Source organism: Chiloscyllium punctatum, chromosome 2 (assembly GCF_047496795.1).
Source record: "Chiloscyllium punctatum isolate Juve2018m chromosome 2, sChiPun1.3, whole genome shotgun sequence".
Lineage (NCBI taxonomy): Eukaryota > Metazoa > Chordata > Chondrichthyes > Orectolobiformes > Hemiscylliidae > Chiloscyllium > Chiloscyllium punctatum.
In genome coordinates, this window is record NC_092740.1 from 84958988 (window position 1) to 84983079 (window position 24092).

Here is a 24092-nt window from a genome sequence, read left to right on the forward strand (position 1 = left end):
TAACACTTTATGTGAATAGAATTTGTGCAAAGAAGTTTTCATATTACAGCTAATTAGATGAGATATTAAATCAATGTCCACCTGACTTGTAGGTGTATACAAAATATCACATGGTACTATTTAAGAGAAATCAGGGGAGATATCCCCTGTCCTCTAGCCAATATTTATCCCTCATACAACACGTTATACAGATTGTTTTGCCATTCTCACATTACCATTTGTGGAGCCTAGTGAATTACTGCCATGTTTCCTACATTACAACACTAACTACGTTTCAAGAATACTTCAATAACTTCAAAGCACTTTAGAACTTTGTAATTGCCAATTTGAAATGTTTTGCCCTCAAGCTGTATCTCTGGCCTGGAATGTAATTTGTAAATATTAAGGTTATGGAGAATGATATAGAGCGGAACATGAGGGAGGTTTTGAGAGAGGTTGCAAATTCTGAACTATTCAAGTCAAATACGGTTGTTTACACATTTTGTGAATAAAGTATTTTTTTAAAGGAAAGTTTACAGCATCTGAAGTTGTGAAATGCCGGGTCTTTTTTCTTTTCTATTCAGTGAATAAGATAACTTTTATGGAAAAGGTAAATGTTTGCAATGAATGCTACAGGATGAAGTTGGAAGTAAAATCTTATCTATAATGTAATCAAAATGTAGTGTTACCAAGAAGTACGTGAAAATATAGCCATTTAATAATTAAAACGGACTAATTTCTATTATTGATATTTGTAGTTGTTATAATGATTTTGTTTACACATTTTCAGCTTCTTTCTCACGTTGTTGCATTGCCTTCTCTGGTTATGTGAAAATTTGGATCCGTGCCAGTATACAAAGCCCCATTATTTAAATATTATTTGATTTCGATCTTCTCATTTTGCATTTTAACAGTTGCATAATGTTGTTCCAGTTTATCTTCATCAACAACATGAAAAATTATCCTTAGTGCCTACTTACTGGATTTCTTATGTTGTGAGAACACAGGTGCATAAAAACACCTGCCATACTAACTATTCAACTCACTCTAAAGGCAGTTGTACGCCACACGCTAACGCTTGTTAAATTAAATTATTTCTCAGTTTTACAAACCGAAGGTAAAGTAAACAAACAGCTTGAAAACTACGTTTCCTGAACACTAATAGCCTGGATTAGAGTTTTTGTTTTGCATTTATACAACTGGTGAATGGATCATGTCTATATTAATTAGAATAAAACGCATTTAAAATAAGTGTTTCAGAATAAATAATCGTCACAGTAAATAGTAAATATCTAAGTGAGGTGTGGACGAAATAGTCTACTATCTCCTTATTGTTTAGGGTTACCTTGGTGAAAATAATGTGGTGGTTACAGTGGTCTTTTATATTCAATACGATTTTTTTATTTACTGTCGATTTTCCCTGTGTGCTCTTGGCAGTGATTGGCCGGCGATGGTTCGTAGGAGGAGCTGGAAGTGACAGAGTCATCCTAGCTGCTATAAGAAGCCTCACTCTCTCCTGGTGCCAGTGAAATTCACATACGGATGAACGGCGCAGATGTCATGTGAAAGGCCACATGCTTCCATTCAGACACAGAGCGCTAGCGGAACAGTCATGACACACTGAAGGAGAGAAGCTGCAATGGTGGGAGAGCAACCTCCTGACAGTGTTATTACCGCCTTCTAGCCGCCGCCGCTTTTCTCGCCGAGGATTGGGTTTTGATATATCTTCATGATCATTTTCCATTTGAAGTCGCCACCATGCGAGGTAAGAGATCGCCTGGAGGCTGCTGCTGGGCAAATGTTTGTGACAGCTGAGAGATGGCAAGGACGATCACGCAGTACACACCGACTTTCGGAGGGGGTGGTGAGGGGGGGATCGTGGGAATCTGCATTTAAAAACGTGCTTCTTGCCTTGATGGTTGTTCGAAACTTTTTTTTTAATTTCCTGGTTTTGCGATGCTTAAGGTCTGAGCGGCTGCGCTCTCCACAACAATGTGGGTTTATTTTCGTAAACATAAACTTTGTTGCTCGCTGACAATACGCTCAGTTCTAGCTGAGATTTGGTGAGTTCAGCGGGCGGGAGCTGGACAAGCTGTCATAACAGTTTTGTTTACTACAGCAGGCTAGTGCAGTGCTCCTAGCCATCCATCCAGCGCCTGTCTCGCTTTAGCGGGTTAAAGCAACGCTGATTGCATTCTCTCTCTCCCTGAGCAAGAACTTTTATGCCATTTTGGCTTTGAGGCGTGTTTCCGTGGCTGTAAGGTGAGACAACATGAACTGTTAATAATGAAAATACAGATTTTTGGGCAGTTTGGATCCAGTTGCCAATAGAAGTGATTAGTACAGGGCAGATGCAGCAGGAGATGGTAAACAATGTGGCAGTGGATATTTTGGTTTGTTGGCATATGTCAGGGTGTCTAATTCCATTTGGTAACTCAGCCGGCATACTCTTAATTTTACATGAAACATGCTCTCTCCACACTGAATCAAGCACCTTATGTTTCAATGGACAGTCAAGTGCAAAGGATGCTGTGGGGCTCTGTATACTGTTAAAGGTGCTGGCTGAGGCTGTGTCCACAGTCAGCCGGTGTCATGTGTTCCACTGACCTACTTCTGTCCGTCAAGATGCTGCTAGAAGCCGGTTCTTCCCCCCCCCCCCCCCTCCCCACCTCCCCCAAAACAAACAAAATCATAGCAATCCAGCCCCAACACATGAAACATACAGGCAGCCCACTCCACTCAGCGTGTGTCGTCCTGTCATGTGAATCGGATCAGAGCTTTATCGGGGGCAGTATATTGGCCGCGGTTGGATTAATATCAGCAAACTATTATTTGACGAAGGCTGTTATGTTTTCAAAAAAAAACATAGCAGCCAGCCACACTAGATCCGTTTGCATTGCTGGTCATTTTGAGGTTGTGTCCTGATCTTGTGCGGGGGATACAAGGATGTCCAGCGTCCACTGTGGTTGTAAAGTGCATCCGAGAATATTTGTGGCAAGTTCCAGGACTGGGGACAAAATCTGATACACGCCAACTGCTTTAAGATCGGGGTACATTACAAGATGACAATTTAGTTCCTTTGTAGTTCGAGGTCCGCTTATTTAATAACTGAAAGTAGAAACTTGGGTCTGGTCCACTTTAATGTGGCGAGATAAATCGGCGCGTCTCGCAACCTTATTCTCTGCTTATTTTTAACGCCGATGAAATTTATTCCTTACAAGTTGCGTTGATTTACATTATTTAAAAATACTAAATAACAGCGCGATACACTGCAAAAAGTCATTTTCATAAAATTTGAAAAAGTGTCGCTTATCCTTGTGTTCCACACTCCTTAGCACAACAAATGTTGGCGATTAGAATTCATCTTTTCATTTACTTAAAGAAATCTGGACTGGAATTCATAGTGAGCTATGTAAAGTGCTATGTGCGAGATTTTAAAGTTTTTCTTTGCAATAGAGATGTTTTGCTGATCCCAATGAGTTCACTTTCTTTGTCTTTGTTTCCAGTGTTTTAACACTAAATTTGCCAAAACAACAAGTCACCCATCATTTAGTGTACCTTAGCTAAGAAAAAAAAGGGCCATGGGAAAAGTCCTTCTATTCTTAGGTTGTTTGTAAATGGACGTAAAAGCGAATAGTTGCAAATTTTGCAAGTATTTTTCATTTGCATTTTATGTACTTGCCTTCCATAAAATGAAAACGAAAAGTAAAATAACGTAGCAAAAAAAAATTCAGCTCTGGTATTTGTGTCCCTAAATTTAATTTAGTCAGCAATGTGTGCAGAATTTTAAGTGATTGTCCTCTTTTTCCAGTGGTGTTGGCAAAAGTCTGTGCCCTGAGTGTGCCATTTGATCACAACAGATTATCTTCCTCCTAAAGTAAATGAGCAAGAAGCCTCAAAGTTGATTGTTTTAACATCATTTGGCAGTAGATTTTTTTTCCACTGAACAGCTCTGATAATTAGCAGAAAACGTGGACTAGAAGCCAGATGTGCTATACATCAACTTACACCAGAGGCAGTACAGAAATTAAATGAACATAATGAGCGTATGTTTGGGAGGTTAGAAAGGGGGAGGGGGAAACAAACGGTAATATGACCAGTGGAATCAAGATGACAGCAAAATGCAAAATCATGATCACTTCAATTATACGTCACCTCTGTTACATGGCTTTTGGCTCCTGTTTGTAACACTCATGTTAAAAGGCAAAAGGATCACATCTCAACAATTTTTATATTTCATGTTATGAAAGTGACAGTTCTGTCCTATGACATAACATGCCCCCCATTATAAAATGCATGAGTGTCAAACACTGCATTATAATGGGGGTAGAGTGGAACAGGAAAGGTGATAACAGGAAAGTGGTTTTCAAAAAGAAAGCCTCCTTCACCACTTTTGAGGCATAATTGAACTAATATTAGAAGATGTGGTAACATTACAAAAGAATTGAAAGTGGAGTAAAGGCCACTGTCCCACACAATAAGAGAAAAATCAGATCGCAATTATAATCTGCTGAAAGAAGGTTCTGAACTCAATAGCAGAGGACTGAATGAGGACAGTTTCAGTAATGAAATGAAAAGAGGCCAGATTTCCAGTCAACAGAAAATGAGGGAAAGGGTATTCATTTCTTTAATGGAAAGTCAGGCAAGAATGACCTCAAAAGGCAAAACTGAGAAGCCAAAACCTCAATGATAAGGCAACAGAAAGGAAGGTTATGAGTTCACTAATAGACTTGCACTAGAGAACTCAATAGAAGGTATTATAGATAATCTACTGTCATTTTATCCCCCACACTTGTAGAGGAGTGGGAGATATTGCAGGACGAGTATTTGATAATTGCTGTGAGAAAGTAATCATTAGCAAAGCGGAGCCTTTTCATTAGTCTACCAATTTTGTCAATTTAATAAATGGTACTAGCCACACTATTACATTCAAACAGCTTGTTCAATGACAAACTCAAATTGTAATGGAAAGAACATCTAGACCAAAATGTGCTATCTGGCGATAAAGCAAAGAGAAAGGTGTCCTAAAACAGGTGTGGAAAAAGCTGCAAAAATAGTTCTTTGTTAGGGCTATTCAAATGTTCAGCTATCCAAGGTTCTAATGATTGAGCAAATTACTCAAAACTTGGCAGTGTTTGTTTGATTAAACTCGGGTTCACTATACCTAACAACAATACTGGATGAGCTCTGCTGTGGCATAATCCAGGAATTTGAAAAACATTGAATAATTATTTTTCAGACTCCCATGCCAAGCACTAGACTGATAATAATATTTCACAGCTACTAAGGTAACTATTACACCCAGGTTACATTTTTATTTTGTCTCTGTCTGTGTCTGTCTCTCTCTGTTTTCTGCCTCTGCTCCACAATTGCTGTCTATCCCATACATTCAAGACCAACTCCTGTGTTCATTCCCTACTCTGCCTGCTTCACCTATAGCTGCAATGATGCAGCCATTCTATCCTGTTGTCAGAATCCGCTCTTCAAATCACTTCACCATATTAAATTCCGCCCTGTTTTCAGAAGTTGTTGAAAATTTTCTGTGCATGTCCTGCCTCATAAATATTCTAGCTTCTCTTCACTGTTTAGTGTTTGCATATTCAGTTTTAATTTTTCTGAAACATCTTTCATAATGTGAAGATCAATAAACATATTTATATTATCTTTCAATTGTAACACAGTATCATGACGGGCTCAAAGCACTGGTTTTGTTTCTCTCCATGTTTGTTGCCAGGCCTGGCAACATTATTTTAGGGGTTGTTTTCAGATTTTCCCCACTCTAGAGAAGGCTGTGAAGTTTTTGTTTTATCAATTACTCATATGAAAATTCTGCTAAATTCTTTACAAATAAAAGCCATTATATAAAAAATATATTGGAGAATCTATATTTTATTTTATGTAAATATTGTTCTCTCCTTGACAGCAAATATCCTTTAGCACGTCACAACTAAAAGTACTTTTTGAGGTGTTGATATGTGGAAATGTTTCCATGTAAGACCTAACAATGTTCCACCTTATTTCTTAGTCCCTTGCTCTCTCCATAATTAAATGGCATCTGCACTTGTTAAATCCAGATTAACCTAGGCTTGTTTTTTCTATATCTTAATGACCTGGGGATTCATGAAGTTCCAGTATAAATTTTTTTTGAATGCAACTTGGCTACAATTTTCTTTAATTTCAAGATTATCAAGTTTTTCTTTATTCTAGCAAATTTTATCTTTCAATAAATTATTGCATGATTGTAATCAGGTATGATTATGGCTGCATTGTTAATAGATTCTATTACTATGTTCTCATTTATTCATTTGGAATATATTTGAAGGAAGATGTGGTTTTAAAACTGAACCAAAGATCTATCGGGAACATATAATTTTGTACTTAAAAGTAAATGTAGCCCAATAGATAAACAGAATGTGTAAGTTGATATTTAATTATAGCAACAAATACACAGCTTGTCTCCTTTAGTTAGTACTGGTGTAACTGCATGTGTCAAATAATTCCTGCATGTATCAAAGATCTTGTAAATTAATGTTAATTTACCTGAAACATAACTTCCACTAAATGGTGTAGGCATAAATCAGTATGTGTCTAAGTAGAAGATGAACATCCGTTATATGTACAATTAATGTCATGGTTTACCCTAAAGCATCAAAAAACTTACCTCCCAATGTATGTCACAATAATGATCACTGTTGCACTACCCCCTCCTTATTCTGTAATGGGAGAACTTCCATCAACGTTTAAGGATTATTCTGAAATTGTGACCAAGACCCCTCATGTTAGAAAACCATTATATAAAAGATGATTAGCATAGCTAAAATGATCTCTGAAATATTATCGACATGCAGTTTGCAATGTAATCAAACCAGGAAAGAATAAGTAATCATAGAATTTTACTTACCCAGGAATTGTGCTTTATACTTAATTGTTTTGTTCAGAAACCATATGGAAGTTGTAAATTTGTCTTAGATTTAAAAAGTATTTAATCTGTATGCTACATGAAAAGTGTCCAGCATTGCAACAAAAGGTATTTAAATGATCAGATAAGCAGCAAATGTGAAATACTTCTCAGTTGTGTTGTGAGCTTCGACCATTGTTCAGTCTAATTGTCTTGTAGGTAAAATCTATCCATAGCGTACTTTTTTCATTTCTAGCATTCTCTCAGAATATTGTATGTATGAAATCAGAATATTTGTATTAGGGAATGTTTACTCTTGGAGACAGATCATGTTAACTATCTGTATGTGTGTATCAAACAACTTGGAAAGTGAAAGTAAATACCTTTATTAGACTGCAAAATCTTCCCTCTTCCCATTTTTCAATGATTTTTAACCACTTTCCTGTAGGAACCTAGTACACATTTTTGCAGTATAATATTGCAGATGACCAAATACCAAGCAAATGAATCATTTCTTGAACACAATCTGGATAGTTACAACTGAAAATTATAAAGTTCAGTGGTGCAACAACTGTGCAACCAATGTGTAGCGCCACTGAGTGGAGTAATGTGAATTTGCACTGATGATCAACCGAACCTTTGAGTTCTCAGTCTCTGGTGGGATGCTGTTGGAGATAGCACTAAGCAGGGCCAACATTTACTCACAAGAAAAAGACCACAATAAGGGTATTGCTCTGTCGTTTCATTGTATTTGTAGCTGCTTTGCTGTCTTTACAATAACATTCTTGAAAGATCAAGATAGAGGCCACCTGCCAGACATCTCATTTACAACATTGTTGTATTTCTTTAAAATCTCTAGCAATTTGAGAATGCTTTATAGTGGTGATATAAATTAAATTCTTAATTTTTATACATCAATGTTTAGAGCAAATCCTAAATTCCAAGCAATACCTAAAAATAAGGCGCACATTTACACTCTCTCAATATTTGCTTTTTGGGAAGGTTCAGCAACTGTTACAGCAAACTTGTCAAGTAGCTAATATGCTACCTTTCCAGAATAATGAAAGCTAGTCTAAAATAAAAACTGCAAACTTGGTTTTAAAGCCATATTTCATAAAATATTTGTTCCCTGGTCAGTCTGTCAGAACCTTTTAACTCCGTTCACTCAGCTCTGGGGATATTCCCCATTTATGTACAAAATGCTGATATCTATATGGCAGTGAGATTCAACATGACCACAGGCTATTCATTTAAGTATTGATTGTGTTGGAATGTAATTGTCTTTATAAATATTCATTATAGTCTCTGGAGCATATATTTATAATCCTTTGTTACTTTAGATAACAGAAATGGTAAAACATTTGCAATAGGACTTTTACTGTATTTGCTGTACAGTTAAAATGATGGATGACTATTGTTAATCTATCACTTGTTAACAAGACATAATTTTAAAAATGTTTTATCTTTGTGTAAACTAATACAACTAGATTCTCATACAATTCCTGTATAATGTATTCTTTCCCTTCTGTTCAGCTATCTTTCTCTGCATGGCCTCTCTCTGGCAGTGGTGCCTGACTCAGATACAATTGATAGATAAACTGTTCTGAGAACCTATTCTCCTGAGTTGGCTGTTTAGTGCTACTCACAAGGGAACTGTAGTTTGTTCTCTTACCTTGTGAAAACACCTTGCATCGGCTGTATCTGATAGCTGTGCAGTGAACAACTTGTCAAAAACTTGTGCCCTATTACTTTACTCCTTTTTATGTCACTGGTTTTTCTTGTTGTTCAGTGAAAATTCAAAAGTTGTGAATTTTTTTAGAATGGGTCAATCCCAAATATCTTTGTTTTGTAATTTTTGGTAAATTTAACTAAACTATGTAGTGACCATGTTTGTGGAATATAACTTTTTCAAATTTTCTCATTGAAACAAATCTGAGTCTCTTCCCACTGATGTTGCCCATATGTTGAGACCTTTAATATTGGAAGATTATCAACATGATATTTCTATTTCACTTCACTGGCTTGAAATTATCATTGAATCACAGACAATCTTGTTCTTCAGAATTAAGACTTTTTTTTTGGTTTTTCTTTATTCTTCTCTAGTTTAAAAACCAGAGTGCCTCATGCCCATCTCCCTTCTAATTCTCATTGGAAGGTTACGGAGATGAGGAGCAATTTGTTCACCCAGACAACAATCAGCATGAATTCTCTGCTACAAAAAGCAGTTGAGATCAACACATCAAATGTTTTCAAGTGTTCTATACAGATCTTTAGGGGTCAAGGAATCAAAGGATACGTGGAGAAAGTAGGAAGTGCTGAATTGAATGATCATCTAGAATGGTGGAGCAGGTAGAAAGAGCAGAATTACTTATTTCAGCTCCTATTTTCTATGTTTCTGTGGATCTACAGTTAAGCTCCAAAAGTGATTCTTTTAATCTGATATCAGTTCCATTAATAGTTACTGTACGTATGGAAAGTTCTATATAGTATGCAAACATTAATTGATGAAAGAAATAAAACACCATAAAGTAACTAACTGTAGGAATTCCAACTCTCCAATAATAACTTTGTCTCCGGCAATTAACAATTGATCTTGTGAACTCTGAACATTGTTTCCAGAGACTCTGGACAAAAACCATAAATCTACTCAAAGATTGTGCATTTTTCTTTGCCCAATGAAAAGTTATTTGTGTCATACCCAATATTTATATAATAACTTACAGTTAAGTTACTTGGTGATGTCAGAGTTCATGTGATGAGACTTCCAGTAGCAAATCTGATCAGAGTTGATGACTGTAAGCAATGCCTAACTTATTGAAGTTGAAGACGACAGTGTATTTTTGAAACACTGGTGTCAGTGTTCCAAAACTGGTAAGCAGATTAAAATTATTCTGTTGTAAATGACCATAATTGAATGTTTCCAGTGTGAATATTTTATTTTGACAAGTATTCCTGGGCATAGAATTCTGCCTACAGAATCAAGTTCATTGGTTTTGCTGATAAACAAATACATATCAAAGTGAAAAATAACTTGCCTGTTTTGTAAAGTTCACTATTGTTAGACAGCTATGTCACCAATGGAATTATTGTCAATCAATGTATAATCTGCCCTACTCTAACAAATGGTGTCGGCTGATTTTTTTTTTGAAAGTCCATCTTTTTTTAATAAGCGCAACTTCAACATGTGCAATCTCCCATGGCACCATTTCAAATTAATTTTACTTCGTTACAACAAACTGAAGGAAGTCTGAGCTGTAATTGTTTAGGTAGGCCTAAGAAGGAACTCTTGTTTTCTTAGAATACAGTATCCTAATATGGTCTTTCCGCATGTAGATCTGCGGAAAATTAGGGGGATGCATTCTGATCAAGAGGAAAATAAGGTTCTATTACAAATGTACTTCCTAAGAAGACCATATTAAAACAGGCTTGCTCCCTTTACAATCGATAAGAAAATAAATAGCTCCATGTTCCATAGATTCCTGAAAGTAAAAATTGTTACAATATCTAATTCCTCCTGCAAGCTTGCATTACACTGGGGAATTTATTTGCCTGGCTATCTCCTGGCTTGTTTCAGATGAGAAGTGTCTTAATTCTGAGAGGCTGCATGTTTTGACAGTGAACCAAGTACTTGCTGTTACAATTGCATTGCTCATCACCACATTAGATATAAATAAACCTAGGGATCCAGTAAAATAAAAACGCATTACATCAACTGTATAATCCAGTAATTATGTCAAAAGTCCACTTGCTTATGGCATTTTAGTTTCAGTGTGAGTTTTAAATATTGAAATAATGATTTAATTTGCACTTGCTGTCTGAGGATAATTTTGACAGTAGACTCAGCTGACATGGAGCAGCATAGATTAGGAATTTGGACACATGCAGTTCTTTTTAGTCTGTTTGTATGGCATCTTCAAACTGCTATGAACCAAACCCAAACCAACACATAAACTTGTGATTATAACATTAATAAACAGCATGTGCTGAAATTTTCCAACTCCAAATCATATGCAACAGCTTGGTTCATTTAGTACAACATTCCTTTAGGGCTCAAAGCTGATGGGTACAAATCTTAAACAGTAATGTAGCACACATCCTCAGTGTTGAATTGTCAGAGTTGCTAAGTTTGGAGAAAATGCTAAATTGTGCATGGCAGCATACAAAGATGATTGCTGGTCAATTGTTGCTTCCTTGGACCAATATCATCATGACCAAGCACAATTGATTCCTTGTTTGTTGCTTTGTTTCTCCTGTAATAAAACTGTTTCTGCCCAAATATAATATAGTGCACAATTTCAGACTCTACCTGCATGAACTACTGACATGGTGATGTATTACATTTGTTTTGGAATATTACTTTATACTGTTGTTAATAATTATTAGTTACAAAGGAGGTTATTCAGTTAATTCAGAACAGAAATAATCATCATTTTTATTTGCAGAATATTTAAGTGCTATTTTGATATATAAATTGATATATAAAATTTTGGTGTTCCAGGAGTTTGATATCTAATTTTGTGGATTTGACATTTTTAGAACCATAAGTTTTTTTTAAGTCAATGTTCACCACTCCAGCCATTCAGTCAGACAAATTGTTTTATGGGGATAAATGTTTTTAAATTCAACAAAATTAAATTCTTGCATTCAAGAGCTTCTGAATGGAAAAGAATATTCATAGACTTGTAAACTCAAAAGAAGCCCTTTGACCCATCAAATCTGCCTGACAAAAACAACTCCACTCTAAATCTACACTCCTCCAGCACTTACCACAAAACCTTAAAGTATGGCATTTCAAGTGCCTATGTAACTACTATTATAATTTTTTTTTCCCTGATAAACTTCCTCCATCTTGGATGCACTGCCTGAGTGTTACTGGCGCAGGAAACCTTTAAGGTACTAACTATCTTCCAATTTGTTTTTGGTTTAGATACTGCTTAAAGATATATTCTGGGTTTAAATATGTTCCATCATAATTTGGCAGTGAGTCTGTCACAATTTTAGCAATTTTGATTTCAAGAGTGTGAGGAGAAAGGATAGGTTTAAGCTTGCAAGGCACAAAACTAAATTTACTCTATTAATTTGATTTTTTTTATTTTGTTTTTCTAACACTCTCTCCCTCATAAACCCTCAAATTATAGCCTACAAATTCTGAGCACCACCCTTTTTCAGGGGCAATATGCCAGGAGTTCAGTACTGTCACAAAATGACTGTTTCCTGACCTAACAAAATTACTAGATGGTGAAAATACACCATTAACTCCCTCAGGCTAAAGTGAGGACTGAAGATGCTGGAGATCAGAGTAGTGTAGTGCTGGAAAAGCATAGCAGGTCAGGCAGCATCTGAGGAGCAGGAGAGTTGACACTTCAGGCAAAAAGCCCTTCATCTGGAATCATTAATTCACTCGGTCATATGACTAATTAGTTATGGGGCCAACTTGTACATTTAAGGGGTACTCTTTCCTTATTGCCATAGGAGTACTGGTATGGGAGGAGACCTGACAGAAGAGCAGAAACTTTAATACTCTTAATTATGCATTTAGATACAACACAGTTTAGAAACAAACCTGAAAATACTCAGCAGGTAAGGCAGCATCTGTGGAGAGAAGGAAAGTCAACATTGAGTTAATGATCCTCGTTCAAAACCTCTTTCCTTACATTTGATTAAGTGAAAGATTGGATCAAGGACAAACTTGAGGGGAGATCTATGAATGGGTGGAGGGCCAGAACAATTCAAATGGTAAAACCATGATTACTTAATTTTTTTTTAAGTTTACATTAAGACTTCGTACTTTGCAAATAATGAAGAAGCTTCAGTGTTGCATAATTAGGTACCACAAACAGCAAATGAAATGAGTAGATGGCTAACCTATTTTAGTGGTGTTGGCAGGATGACTGGTAGTCAGAACACCAAGAAACTAACTGCTGCCATTTGATCGATCTTTTTGCTTTCATGTGAACAGGTGGGCATCTAACACTTCTTTAGAATAATAATACTTGTAGTCATAAAGCAGTAGGCCCTCAGTACTGCACTGAGTTGTTTTCTGATGTTGCTCAACTACTTTTTCTAAAGTGAAAGCAACTTATAGCAGACTGCAAGCAAGCAAGAACCCTGTATAGTTGTTTCTCCAAATATGTCCTTCATGTGCGCACACTATTATTTGCAGCCAGAAGTCAGTGGATTTACATGGGCAAAACAAAAATCTAATTCCTCAAACTGTTTGTTAAATCTAATCTGGTCCTCTTTCATACACATGCTTTTTATGCAAAAATTTTTAAGTTGTTCTAAGTTAAACACCAGCATCGCCAAATCATTAAATTGTACTGGTCTTCTAATGGTATATGTTGGCTGTTCATTTTAGTATCTGCTTGTTCCTGGGTTATTTTTCTGTCTTCATTTGAATATCATTCCTCTGGTGCATGCTATTTCCGTAATTACTTTGTTTTAACTAATCCATTTTCTGTTGGAGAATGATGAACATCTGGGACTAATGGTCATTCTATACTCTGCAGATGCTTTGATCACATTTTCCTGAGTAACTCTCCACAGTGAAGGAACAGCTTCTCCAGTTGGGTATATATGTCAATGATTGACTATTTATCTAGTCATTCATGTTTACTGTGTATAATTTGAGGGGGTAACTACTCTGAAGCCCTAAGTTGTCATGTGGGTTGACGCTTGTTGACAGCATTAAATGTTGGTAATTGGACTGGTCCTCAAATTCAACTCTAGCAATGATTTATCAACCTTTTTTCAAAGCGCAGGTTGGCCTTCTATTATTTTATTTACTTCTGGGACACCTGGTGTCATTGGCTGGGCTAGCATTTATTGTCCATCCCTAGTTGCCCTTGAGAATGTGGGTGGTCAGCTGCCTTCTTGAACTTTAGTTCATGTTCTGGTGAAAGACCCATAATGCTGTTAGGATGGCAATCGTAGGACTCTGACCCATTGGCACTGAAGGAAAGGTGATGTACTTCTAAATCAGGATTTTTTTTGACTTGGAAGGGCAGTTGCAGGTGGTGTTCATATGTATTTGCTGCTCTTGTCCTTCTAGACTGTGTGGTGGTTGTTTGGAAGGTGCTGCCTAAGGCTGTTTGAATTTTTGCAGTGCTACTGAGTATTGGTGGTGAATATGGTGTTCGTAAAGCAGGCTGCTTTGTTTTGGATGGTGTCAAGCTTCTTGAATGCTTCACCTTATTTTGTTACTGCTTCTTGCCTCATAGTTTTTTCGCAAATGGAAGAGTAATATCAGTGTAATATGACATTAATCATTGCATTGGACTACTTTCCACACTTTCAGAAGATATATTTCTCCACTTCACGATTGCATTGCACAAATCTGCACTGAATTTGCTTGATTTCTTTATGATCCCTTTGGTGACTTTTTTCACTGCCACTTTAGCTTTACAGCCGTATGGCTTCAATGTTTGATCCACCCCTTTGAATTACTTTACACAAATGAATTAATTGAATTGGTTGTCATGAGTACTGAGGCACAGTGAAAAGCTTTGTCTTGTGTGCAATACAGGCAGATCAGAGTTAAATAGCATAGATAAGTAAATATTAGGTAAACAGCAGCAAAAACAAAATCATGGGTACAGGCAAATGCTCAGAGTTCGCGTCCGTTCAGTATTCTTAAAAACAGTCAGGTAGAAACTGTTTCAAAACTGGCTGGTGTTCAGGCCTCTCTACCTTCTCTCTTATGTAGAGGTAGATGGTAGAGAATTTGTGACGTTCAGGTAGTGCTGGTGCCTACCTACCATTCCCCATTTGCTGCTTCTCACCTCTCCCTCTGTGGCCATAATACTAACAGCCTCCAATCAATTGATCACATTTAACCTTGATGGTACCAACCTATTTTTGAGGTAGATTTGATTTGTCAGAATCATTGTCTGCTCTTCCATAGCCAGTTTTGTAGTCTAGTTTACACTTGCATGAAAGTGGGGTTGCATGGTGCTTCAGTGGTGAGAACTGCTGCCTCAGTGCTAGGGACCTGGGTTGAATTCCTACATTGGGTGACTGTGGAGTTTGCACATTCCCCCTTTGTCTGTGTGGGTTTCCTCTGGGTGCTCAGGTTTCCTCCCATGATCTAAAGATGTGCATTAGGTGAATTGGTCATGTTAAATTGTTCATAGTGTTAGGTGCATTAGTCAGGGGTAAAGATAGGGTTGGGGAATGGGTCTGGGTGGGTTACTGTTCGGAGAGTGGACTTGTTGGGCCGAAGGGCCTGTTTCCATACTGTAGGGAATCTAATACTAAAAAGTTCATTCAATTTCTTGCAGTTACAATATTGCTTCCTCAAAATAACCACTTCACTTTCTTTTTGTGATGACTTCCACTCTATTTACATTGTGCCCCTGTCCTTGATCAGCCCACTGCAACATTTGCAACTCCATTCCAAACATTCCTTTTCTCTTTTATTTTCTTGAAATGTGTTCTCATTCAGCCTGGAATGAGTCAGCATAATGAAAAGCCTCTCCATTCTACCATTAGTACACTCTAGCTGATAACCCCCAATCTGTTGCATATGTCAAGTTTCTTGAATACAGTTCTCTTCGTTTAGTAGACATTCTCTTGCAGCAAGATTTCTTATGCCTAAGATAATTATCTCTTAGATCAACTTTGAGTTGTCCAAATTCTCATGATTCCACTAGATTTATCATTGCCATCATAAACAGTCAAGTATCCCTCTCTCTGAACATAATTTATTTGTAAACATTAATAGTGTTCAAAGTATCCCTTCAAAGTGTTTTATTTACTCCGTCGTTCTGTTCACTACAGTAGCTATTTCATAATTTTGCCACTGAGTGGGGGGAAAATATCCAAATCTGTCTCATCACTTTTCTCTTCCACAGCAGTGGAAGAACGTAACCATTTTGAAACTGTCAGCACTTCAAGATTGCAGATTGGTTTTTCTGCTTTCTTTGTTTTTGTTTCAGTGCAATAATTGGCTCTACTAAAGCTCAAAATCCATAATTTTAACGTGCACTTCTCATGCTATGTTTCATGCCATGTATTTAATGGCTACTTGTTAAAGTGAAAATCTCTAACAGAAAAATTAGAGATCCAGTGACTATGGCAAGCTAGCCAGTACACTACATACAATTGTTTGTTCAATTGACTTCAATCTACAACATTCTGACTTTTTTTTTCACCACTCTATAGAACTAGTATACAGTGCTGCAGTTGGCAAAAAACGTTTCATAAAAGCCATGCTGAAATGTCCAAAACATCAGATGGCAAAATTTGAAGTCTCTCATTTCACTGTATATTGACCTGCCAAGCACAACTACAAGTTAATGTCAGCAAAAATGAGTCTGAAGAAGCTTTCACAGCACCTCTTTGCTTTGTTCCAAGCTATGACATCTCTTTCAGGAAGATTTGCATACTTTACTACATCCATGTAGCACAGCCAGAGGCTTTCAAAGTCAGCATAGCTTTCAATTTTCATGCATCTGGCTTTTTCCAGACTGGCATAACTACATCAAGGAGTTTACAGATGCATTATTCAGCAGGTCTGACAACATCTTCACTTACACCATGGGCTAAGAGCAAAAAATGAGAATATGCAGTCTACAGAATTACAGGCTTATCGGAATACTGAAGGTGCTTCCCTAGAGTAACCAGCTGCCCCCATATTGCCAGTTCAGTTTCGACGCATGAGTGATGCTGTGTCTGTAATCTAAAAGACCACTTTCTAATTCAATATGGACATAACACACATTTCCTATTAGGAAATCATGCAAGGTTTTGCCTGCTTCCTCCAAAGCTCTTGCAAAGCCTACATGTTAAAGTTGTATGGTCACCATTGTTTCTCAATAAATTTGAAGAAGGATGTCACAAGACTACTATTTGCTGCCTTTGATTGTGTCACCTCAATGCAGAACTGCAATGGAACTCATATGGTAGGAATTCTTACCCATTAAGATTTGACCCTAGTTTTTGCTGCTTCAGGACATGAATCAGCCTTGCAGTACAAAACCACTTTCGCACATGGCCAGATTTTGCTAAACCAATATTGGTCACATGCTGCTTCACCTCACATTGAAAGGAGTCTTGGTTGCAATTGAGTGGCTAACTCTACAGCAAAGTTAAACATGCCTTTTCCCCCAACCCACCGGTTTTTATAATCTTATTTATAAACCAAGAATCTACTTCCTACTTAAAATGCTCATAATACACATTTCTTCAGGGTATCAATTATTCCAAAGAGATCCCTTAAAGATTTATACATTTCATTGCAGAGTTACTCCAAGCTCTGATTTCCCACCAGATGATGAATAAAGTATGCATGCAAGAGTACATAATAATGGATCTCTTCCACATATGTGTTACTAAGGAGATATCTACCTAAAAGTTCAGGTGAAGCACTTTTCAGCAAGATTTGTCGAACTTCACCACAGAGTTCAATGTCTCCTTTTTTAAACCCAATTATAGTACTTCTGCCTTTCTCCAAGCTAGCACATGAAAAATTTCCATTTTAAGCCTATTTGTTGCCAATGAACACAACTGGTTGAAGATTAATGCAGGATTCAGCAGGGCCAACATGGTGCTTGCTTTTCCCATTGCACTGAAACAGCAGCATCAGAACTTTTTTTCAGTGTCCTAAAATAGTCATTGACATCCCTGTAGTACCTAGGCAGCAGGTTTCTGATTATTTGTTTGGTATCACTATTTCTTTTCCGTTGGTCTATTTCCTCAAACTCCCTAACTCTATTGTCCAAAGTCACCATAGCTGCACACTGACTTATAAACAAGGTCTAAATTTATATTAGAATAGTAAGTGTCTCTGACTTTGCCAAAACGGCATGCGAGCTCCAATTCTGGAAGTCCTGTGTCTGAACCTGGTATCCATCATTCATGCCAGGAGAATGGGTTATTGTATGCCCATCCATGGATCATTGAAACCACTGTATACTGAAGTACAGCTGCCTTCAAACAGATGACATCATCTTTTAGGAGCATGCTGAATACATGAAACATGGGATTTTAACCTGCTTTGCGTTAAAGGTCTAAGGCAATTTTGAGGTAGGTTCAAAGGCACCTTTTGAGAGAGGTAAGGAGTCCTTCAGGATTGAGGGCAAACACTAACGTGTATAAAAATCAATCTATGCTGTGGAATTTTTTAGCTTTTCATGCAGAAGGTTTAAATGTCTGAAGTGTTTTTTAAATTCTGCTGTTTATAAAATAAAATAATTACCAATATGCCAACACCTTGCAGGTAATGTCTAGGGGCTAGTAATCCAAAGAACCAGGCTGATCTTATGAAAGCATGGCTGGTGGGGAAAGTTAAGTTCAAGTAACAAATTATAAAGCCTGCCAATAATGAGAACTAAAGAACTGGGGGTGCTGTAAATCAAACAAAAACAAATTGCTGCAAAAGCTCAGCAGGTTTGGTAGCATCTATGGAATTCTGAGGAAGGGTCACTGGACCCAAAAAGTTAACTCTGATTTTGCTCCAGAAATGCTGCCAGACCTGAGCTTTTCCAGTAATTTCTGTTTTTGATTCCATCAATGATGCCAGAGAATTCTCAGCAATTGGCTGGATCGCTAATGTGCTATCTGCCATCTTTACCTGTTCTGGAGTACATGTGACTCTCTAAAACATGCATACAATGTGGTTGACTGTTAACTGTCCAGTAAAATAACTTCACGAGCTACTTAGAGTGATTTTAAAACTCTGTCTGACCTAAGCCCATGAGTTCTCTTGATTGTGTATTAGTGCTGCGTGGTTGATTCCATACACAGGCATTATCATGTGGAGTCCTGTCCGTTCAATTTGATTGACCGCTTTAAGTGGTTGAGTCTTTGTGGGGCTCTCTATGTAAGTGTGTTTTCACTAAAGAATGAAGTACTTGAATGAAATGTTTTGATTTTGAGTGCTTTAAGAGTTGAAGGGATTTAATTGTATTGAAAGTTTTCTGAATTTGTTTTTTTACTTGCAAAATAAAATCTGCAGTAGAAACTTATTATAAAACCAATAGTTCTAAATTTAATTAAAACCAAATGTACTGCAGATGCTAGAATCTGAAATAAGATCAGAAAGTACTGGAGAAACTTGGGTCTGGCAGCATCCGAAAGATGGAGAAATGTCTCGTTTAACTCAGCTTCTCTCTCCACTTTGTTTTACCTTATTCTCAATTCCACTTGTCCCCACCCCTCACACCCTTAACCTTAATGATACTTGCACAATTGAACATTCGGATAACCAAACCCATTGAACAAGACAATGATAGTGTCATGGGTGAGTTGACTCCTGTGTGTATACAAACAGGCAACGTGAGAATTCAAAGAACTGCATGATCACATGAAAGTTTTGGAAGAGTAATAATTAAGATATATCTTGAACCATTCACAGGTAAAACTGATTTTCAAAATTAAACACTAGGCAACATTGACTTTGAACCATACTTGAAGAATGATGCTACATATCTCAGACCTAGGAGTCCATAGTAACTTTGTCCCAGAAGGTTGTGGGTTCAACTCTTAAAATGGTAATTTTCATTTTTTTAGGTGACCCAGAAAGCAAAAGTTGTAGATTCAGCTGATATTCTATTTCCTGACCAATCTCAATGAGGTCCCAGAGACTCTTAAACTAATTCACCATAACCCCTGTGGAAGTGGAAAATGGCATAAATCTTGAAATATGGATTCACTCCTGAGGAGTCCTGTCTTTCAGCTGAGAGCTTAACTTCACAATTCATCTGTCTGTTCCAGGTGATGTATTTGATCCTTATGGTACCAGCTGAAGAGCAAAATTTATGCCAAGAGTCCTGGCCAATATTTTAATCATCATGCAATACCATCAAAATGGATTAATTGATCATGTACCTCTCTACAAATGGTTTCCACACTAGGTGACAGCCTAGTGGTATTGTTAGACTGTTAATCTAAAGACTCAGGTAATGTTCTAAGGGCCTGCAATTGAATCCTGCCTCAGCACATGATGGAATTTTGATTTCAAAAATCTGGAATTGAGAATCTACTGATTAATGATGAATCCATTGTCATTTGTCAGAAAAACCCATCTGGTTCACTAATGTCCTTCAGGGAAGGAAACTGCCATCCTTACCTGGTCTGGCCGACAGGTGACTCCAGACCCACAGCAATGTGATTGTCTCTTAACTGCCTTTAGAGCACTTGGGGATGGGCAATAAATGCTGTCCAGTGATGTTTTCATCGCATTAATTAAACACAACGTTGTGTACATAGCAAAGGTAATAGCATTACATGAATATTTGGCTGTACAGCACAGATCTTAAACGCATGAAAGGCATTGCAAAATGGAAGTTCTTTCCTCTGAGGATACATCTCTCATGAGAACAAAAAACTTGATATGTAGCAACAATGCTTTAAGGCATGATCCACAAATAAGGCACTAAAGTGGAATCCTTCATGTGACCAAGATTGTATATAGCCTCAAACTCTGTCCAATCCATTTATTTTATCTTGGCTGGTGTAGCCTTATAAGAAGTTTCAACAACGCTTTTAAAATTTCATCTGAGCATAAGCGCTCTGGATGGATCACTGAGAACCTGGATTTTTTTAACAAGTGAATTTCTATCAAGAATCCCCCACAAATTTAATCTTGGTTTAAAAATTCTAGTTTAGTAATTCATACTTCACTACATTTATTCTCTATGGCAACATTTCATTGCATTACACTGTTTCTTTCTATCCAAAGTTCACTATTCTGGTTTTCCTATTGTTTCAGATACTACACCTAATTTCATTTTGTTGCCAGCACACCAGCTTCCCAATTGTTCTCGGTTTGTTCATTATTTTTTCTTCCTCATCATCCAGACCTATACTGATTTCAACCCACCCCCTTAATAGGAAATAATCCAGTCACTATTTCACCTGCTGCTCTTGGTATCTCAACTTAATAAAAATCAAAACTATCATGAGAATCGATTCCCTACAGGACAAATCCAGTCCAGCAGCACAAGATTAAGCACAGGACTAAATCATCACTAATCTTCTTTCCATCATTCCAATTATTAGTATCTAGTGTGACAGTGAGCAACAGCATGGACTCCATTTCCATGAAGCAAAATACAAAAATAAAACAGTCCCTTCAATTCTATCTTCAAAATGTGCTAAATTTTTAACAAGACACACCAGCTAATTGTTATTTCCAGTGATACATATCTAAACAGCATAATTAGTACTTATGGATAGCATGATGGCTCAGTGGTTAGCACAGCTGTCTCAGTGCCAGTAAGGCTGGTTCAATCCCAGCCTTGGATGACTCTCTCTGTCTGTCTGTGTGGAGTTTACACGTTCTCCATGTCTGTGGGTTTCCTCCCTCAGTCCAAAAATGTGCAGGTTTGCCATGCTAAATTGCCCATAGTGTCCAGCAATGTGTGCAAGTTAGATTAGCCATGGGAAATGCAGGGTTACAGGGATTAGGTGGGTGGGATGCTCTTTGTAGGATCTGCATGGACTCGAGTGGCCTGCTCCAGTGCTCTGGGGATTCTGAAACTTCCTTTTATTGAATCTGCTTCCAATATGCCTTCATTATACTCCTGGTCACAACTCACACTGTGTGCATAAAAAGGTCTCCTTATGTCAATCCCAGGTCTTTTGCAAAGCACCTTTTTAATTCTTTGTTCTTAGTAAAGTTTTCCACTCCTCTTGAGAGGCAAGGGCAAAGATGAGAAAATTGGGGAAATAAAATTGAGATTTTTTCCAACTTTCCCTCAAGTTTTAAACAGAAAATTGCAAATCTCATTAATGAGCAGCAATTATCTCTATCTTTATATTTGCATTTCATTATTGTTGCATTTCTATGCAGCTTCCAAACTTCCTTTTTCCCCAGCTAGTGTCAATTCTTGACTTGAAAGTCAGCACAATTGCCTTGTGGCAACAGTTCACTGCTTGTATCTCTTGGCCTTCAGACAACTGCATTTTCACCACCATTTTCCAGCATGCTTCATGGACACCATCCTCTGGCCATGCAAAGCATCAACAAATGATCAGCCTTTCCATAACCTGGCTGCTTTTGCACCAACTTGCACATCGCTTCAGTCCTTCAGGATTTTTGTTTAGAGCTCAAGGACACTTATCTCTGGAATGCTTATGCCAGGTTGCTTTGCATAAAGGAACATACATGCATAGAGATGGAAAGCTCAGAAACAGACCCTTCAGTCCAAATCATCCATGCTAACCAGATATCTTAATTTAATCTCCTCCTGTTTGCCAGCAATTTATCCATAATCCCTTCCTATTCATATCCATCCAGATGCCTTTGAAACATTGTCATTGTACATTCCTCCCCTACTTCCTCCTGGCAGTTCATTCCATGTACACACCACCCTCTGTCTGAAAAAGTTGCCCTTTCGAGTCCCTTTTTAAGGTGAGAGGAAAGAGATTTTAAACCTATTCCCCCTCTCGTTGTGGACTTGAAGCACCAACCCTCTAACACCTCACCCCAACCCAAGGAAAACACCTTGTCTATCTATTTACCTCAACCATGCCCCTCAGATTTTATAAACCTCTATGGATACCACTCAGCCTCCACTCCTGCGTAAAGACTGAGTCCCCCTTGTCCTCACCTAGCAAATCATCAGTCTCCACATCCAATGCACCATCCTTAAACACTTCCAACTCCAACCAGACCACACCACCAAAAACATCCTCCCCCTCCTCACCCCTCTCTGCCTTCCACAAGGACCATTTCCCTTCGACAGACCTTGGTTCACTCCACCCCACCCCCCACCTCCGCCACTGCAAATTGGAGGAACAACACCTCCCCTTCCGCCTGGGTAGCCTGCAGCCCAGAGGACACAACATCTGCATTCTCCTCCAATTTCAAATAACCTCCCCTCCCCCTCCTTTCACTTCTCCCACACACGAACGAATCCGGTTGCTCACATTGACAGGCAGGTCATACCCTCGACCTGTCTTCACCTGCATCATCCCCTACACACTCCCCAAGTCCTGAAGAAGCATTCAACCCAAAATGTCAACTTCTCCGCCTCCTGATGCTACCTGGTTTGTTGTGTTCTTCCAACCTCCTGCCTGTCTACCAGAGAAAATAGTCCCAGACTACTCAGCCTCTCCCTATAGCTTAAACCCTCTAGCCCTGGCAACATTCTTAAATCTTTTCAGAACCCTTTCAAGTTTCACAATATCCTTCCTATAGCAGGGTGACTAGAATTGCATGCAGTATTCCAAAAGTGGCCTGACCAATGTCCTATACAGTTGTAACATGACCTCCCAATTCTCATACTTAATGCACTGACCAGTAAAGCCATAGAATCATAGCCTGTTTCCACACTGTAGGGATTCTATTTGGCCCAATAAGTCCACACCGACCCTCAAAGTAATCAACCCAGACCTATTCTACCCATTACTCTAATTTTACCCCTGACTAATGCATGAAACATCCCTGAAATCTATGGGCAATGTAGCTTGACCAATTCACCTAACCTGCACATCCTTGGATTGTGTGAAAGGAAACTCATGCAGCCACAGGGAGTCTTAGCTGACTTTCTTAGCACTCTATCATTGCTTGGAGTCTGGCAGCCTCCATAGCTGGAATTGATTTTTAATGTAGAGCGCAATGCAAGGGTTTGTCATGGTTTGAAGCATTGGACAGTCACCAGCATGACATGTTGCTGTATTGCACCATACAACATCAATTTCACATATATAACAAGTTCCAGCGGTTTGCACAGAATGACACTGACACGGTCTGTGCTTCAACCAATTACCCTGCCTGAAAGTGAAAAAGGACGAGTCTATTATGGGATCAATGGAACTGTAGTCAGTCAGGGTGTTTATTGATGTTCAGTCAATGGGCTGATCTGATTCCAATCAGGGCGGTTGGCCATTGTCAGCCAGCATTCCTGGCCCAACTAGTTTTGGGTCAATGGTCCAAAAGCAAACATTCTATGTTTTGAGCAAGGTGGGAAGTTCAAATCTGGAGTTCATTGGTGTGGGTCACTGAAGGAATGATCATCATGAAAGAGAACAATGCAAGATAAGAGCCTTTAAGTCTCATTTCAGCACAAGAGATAAGAGGAAGATGGGGTTTTCACAGGTTACAATTACTCTGGCTGCAACATATAACAACATGGGCACAGGCCATGGGAAGTTGCAAGGGCTGAAGGGGAAATTATGAGCATTGCATTTATCCCTTTAATAAAAATGTCTTTCATAGTTTAATACTGTTTAACTACTTGCTGATATTCCCTTTCCTTTTGCTGTTAAC

The 24092-nt window shown here is 38.0% G+C and overlaps 1 protein-coding gene across 1 annotated transcript in view; it reads left to right on the forward strand.

The window, feature by feature from the left end:
* Window positions 1-1525: 1525 nt before the first annotated feature.
* The window catches only part of rorb (RAR-related orphan receptor B), a 263070-nt gene continuing 240503 nt past the window's right edge, over window positions 1526-24092 (forward strand). The window contains exon 1 of the mRNA XM_072584980.1: window positions 1526-1744. Within this exon, the coding sequence (XP_072441081.1) occupies window positions 1738-1744 (7 nt within the window). The 5' untranslated portion in view covers window positions 1526-1737. The remainder of the gene's footprint in view (window positions 1745-24092) is intronic.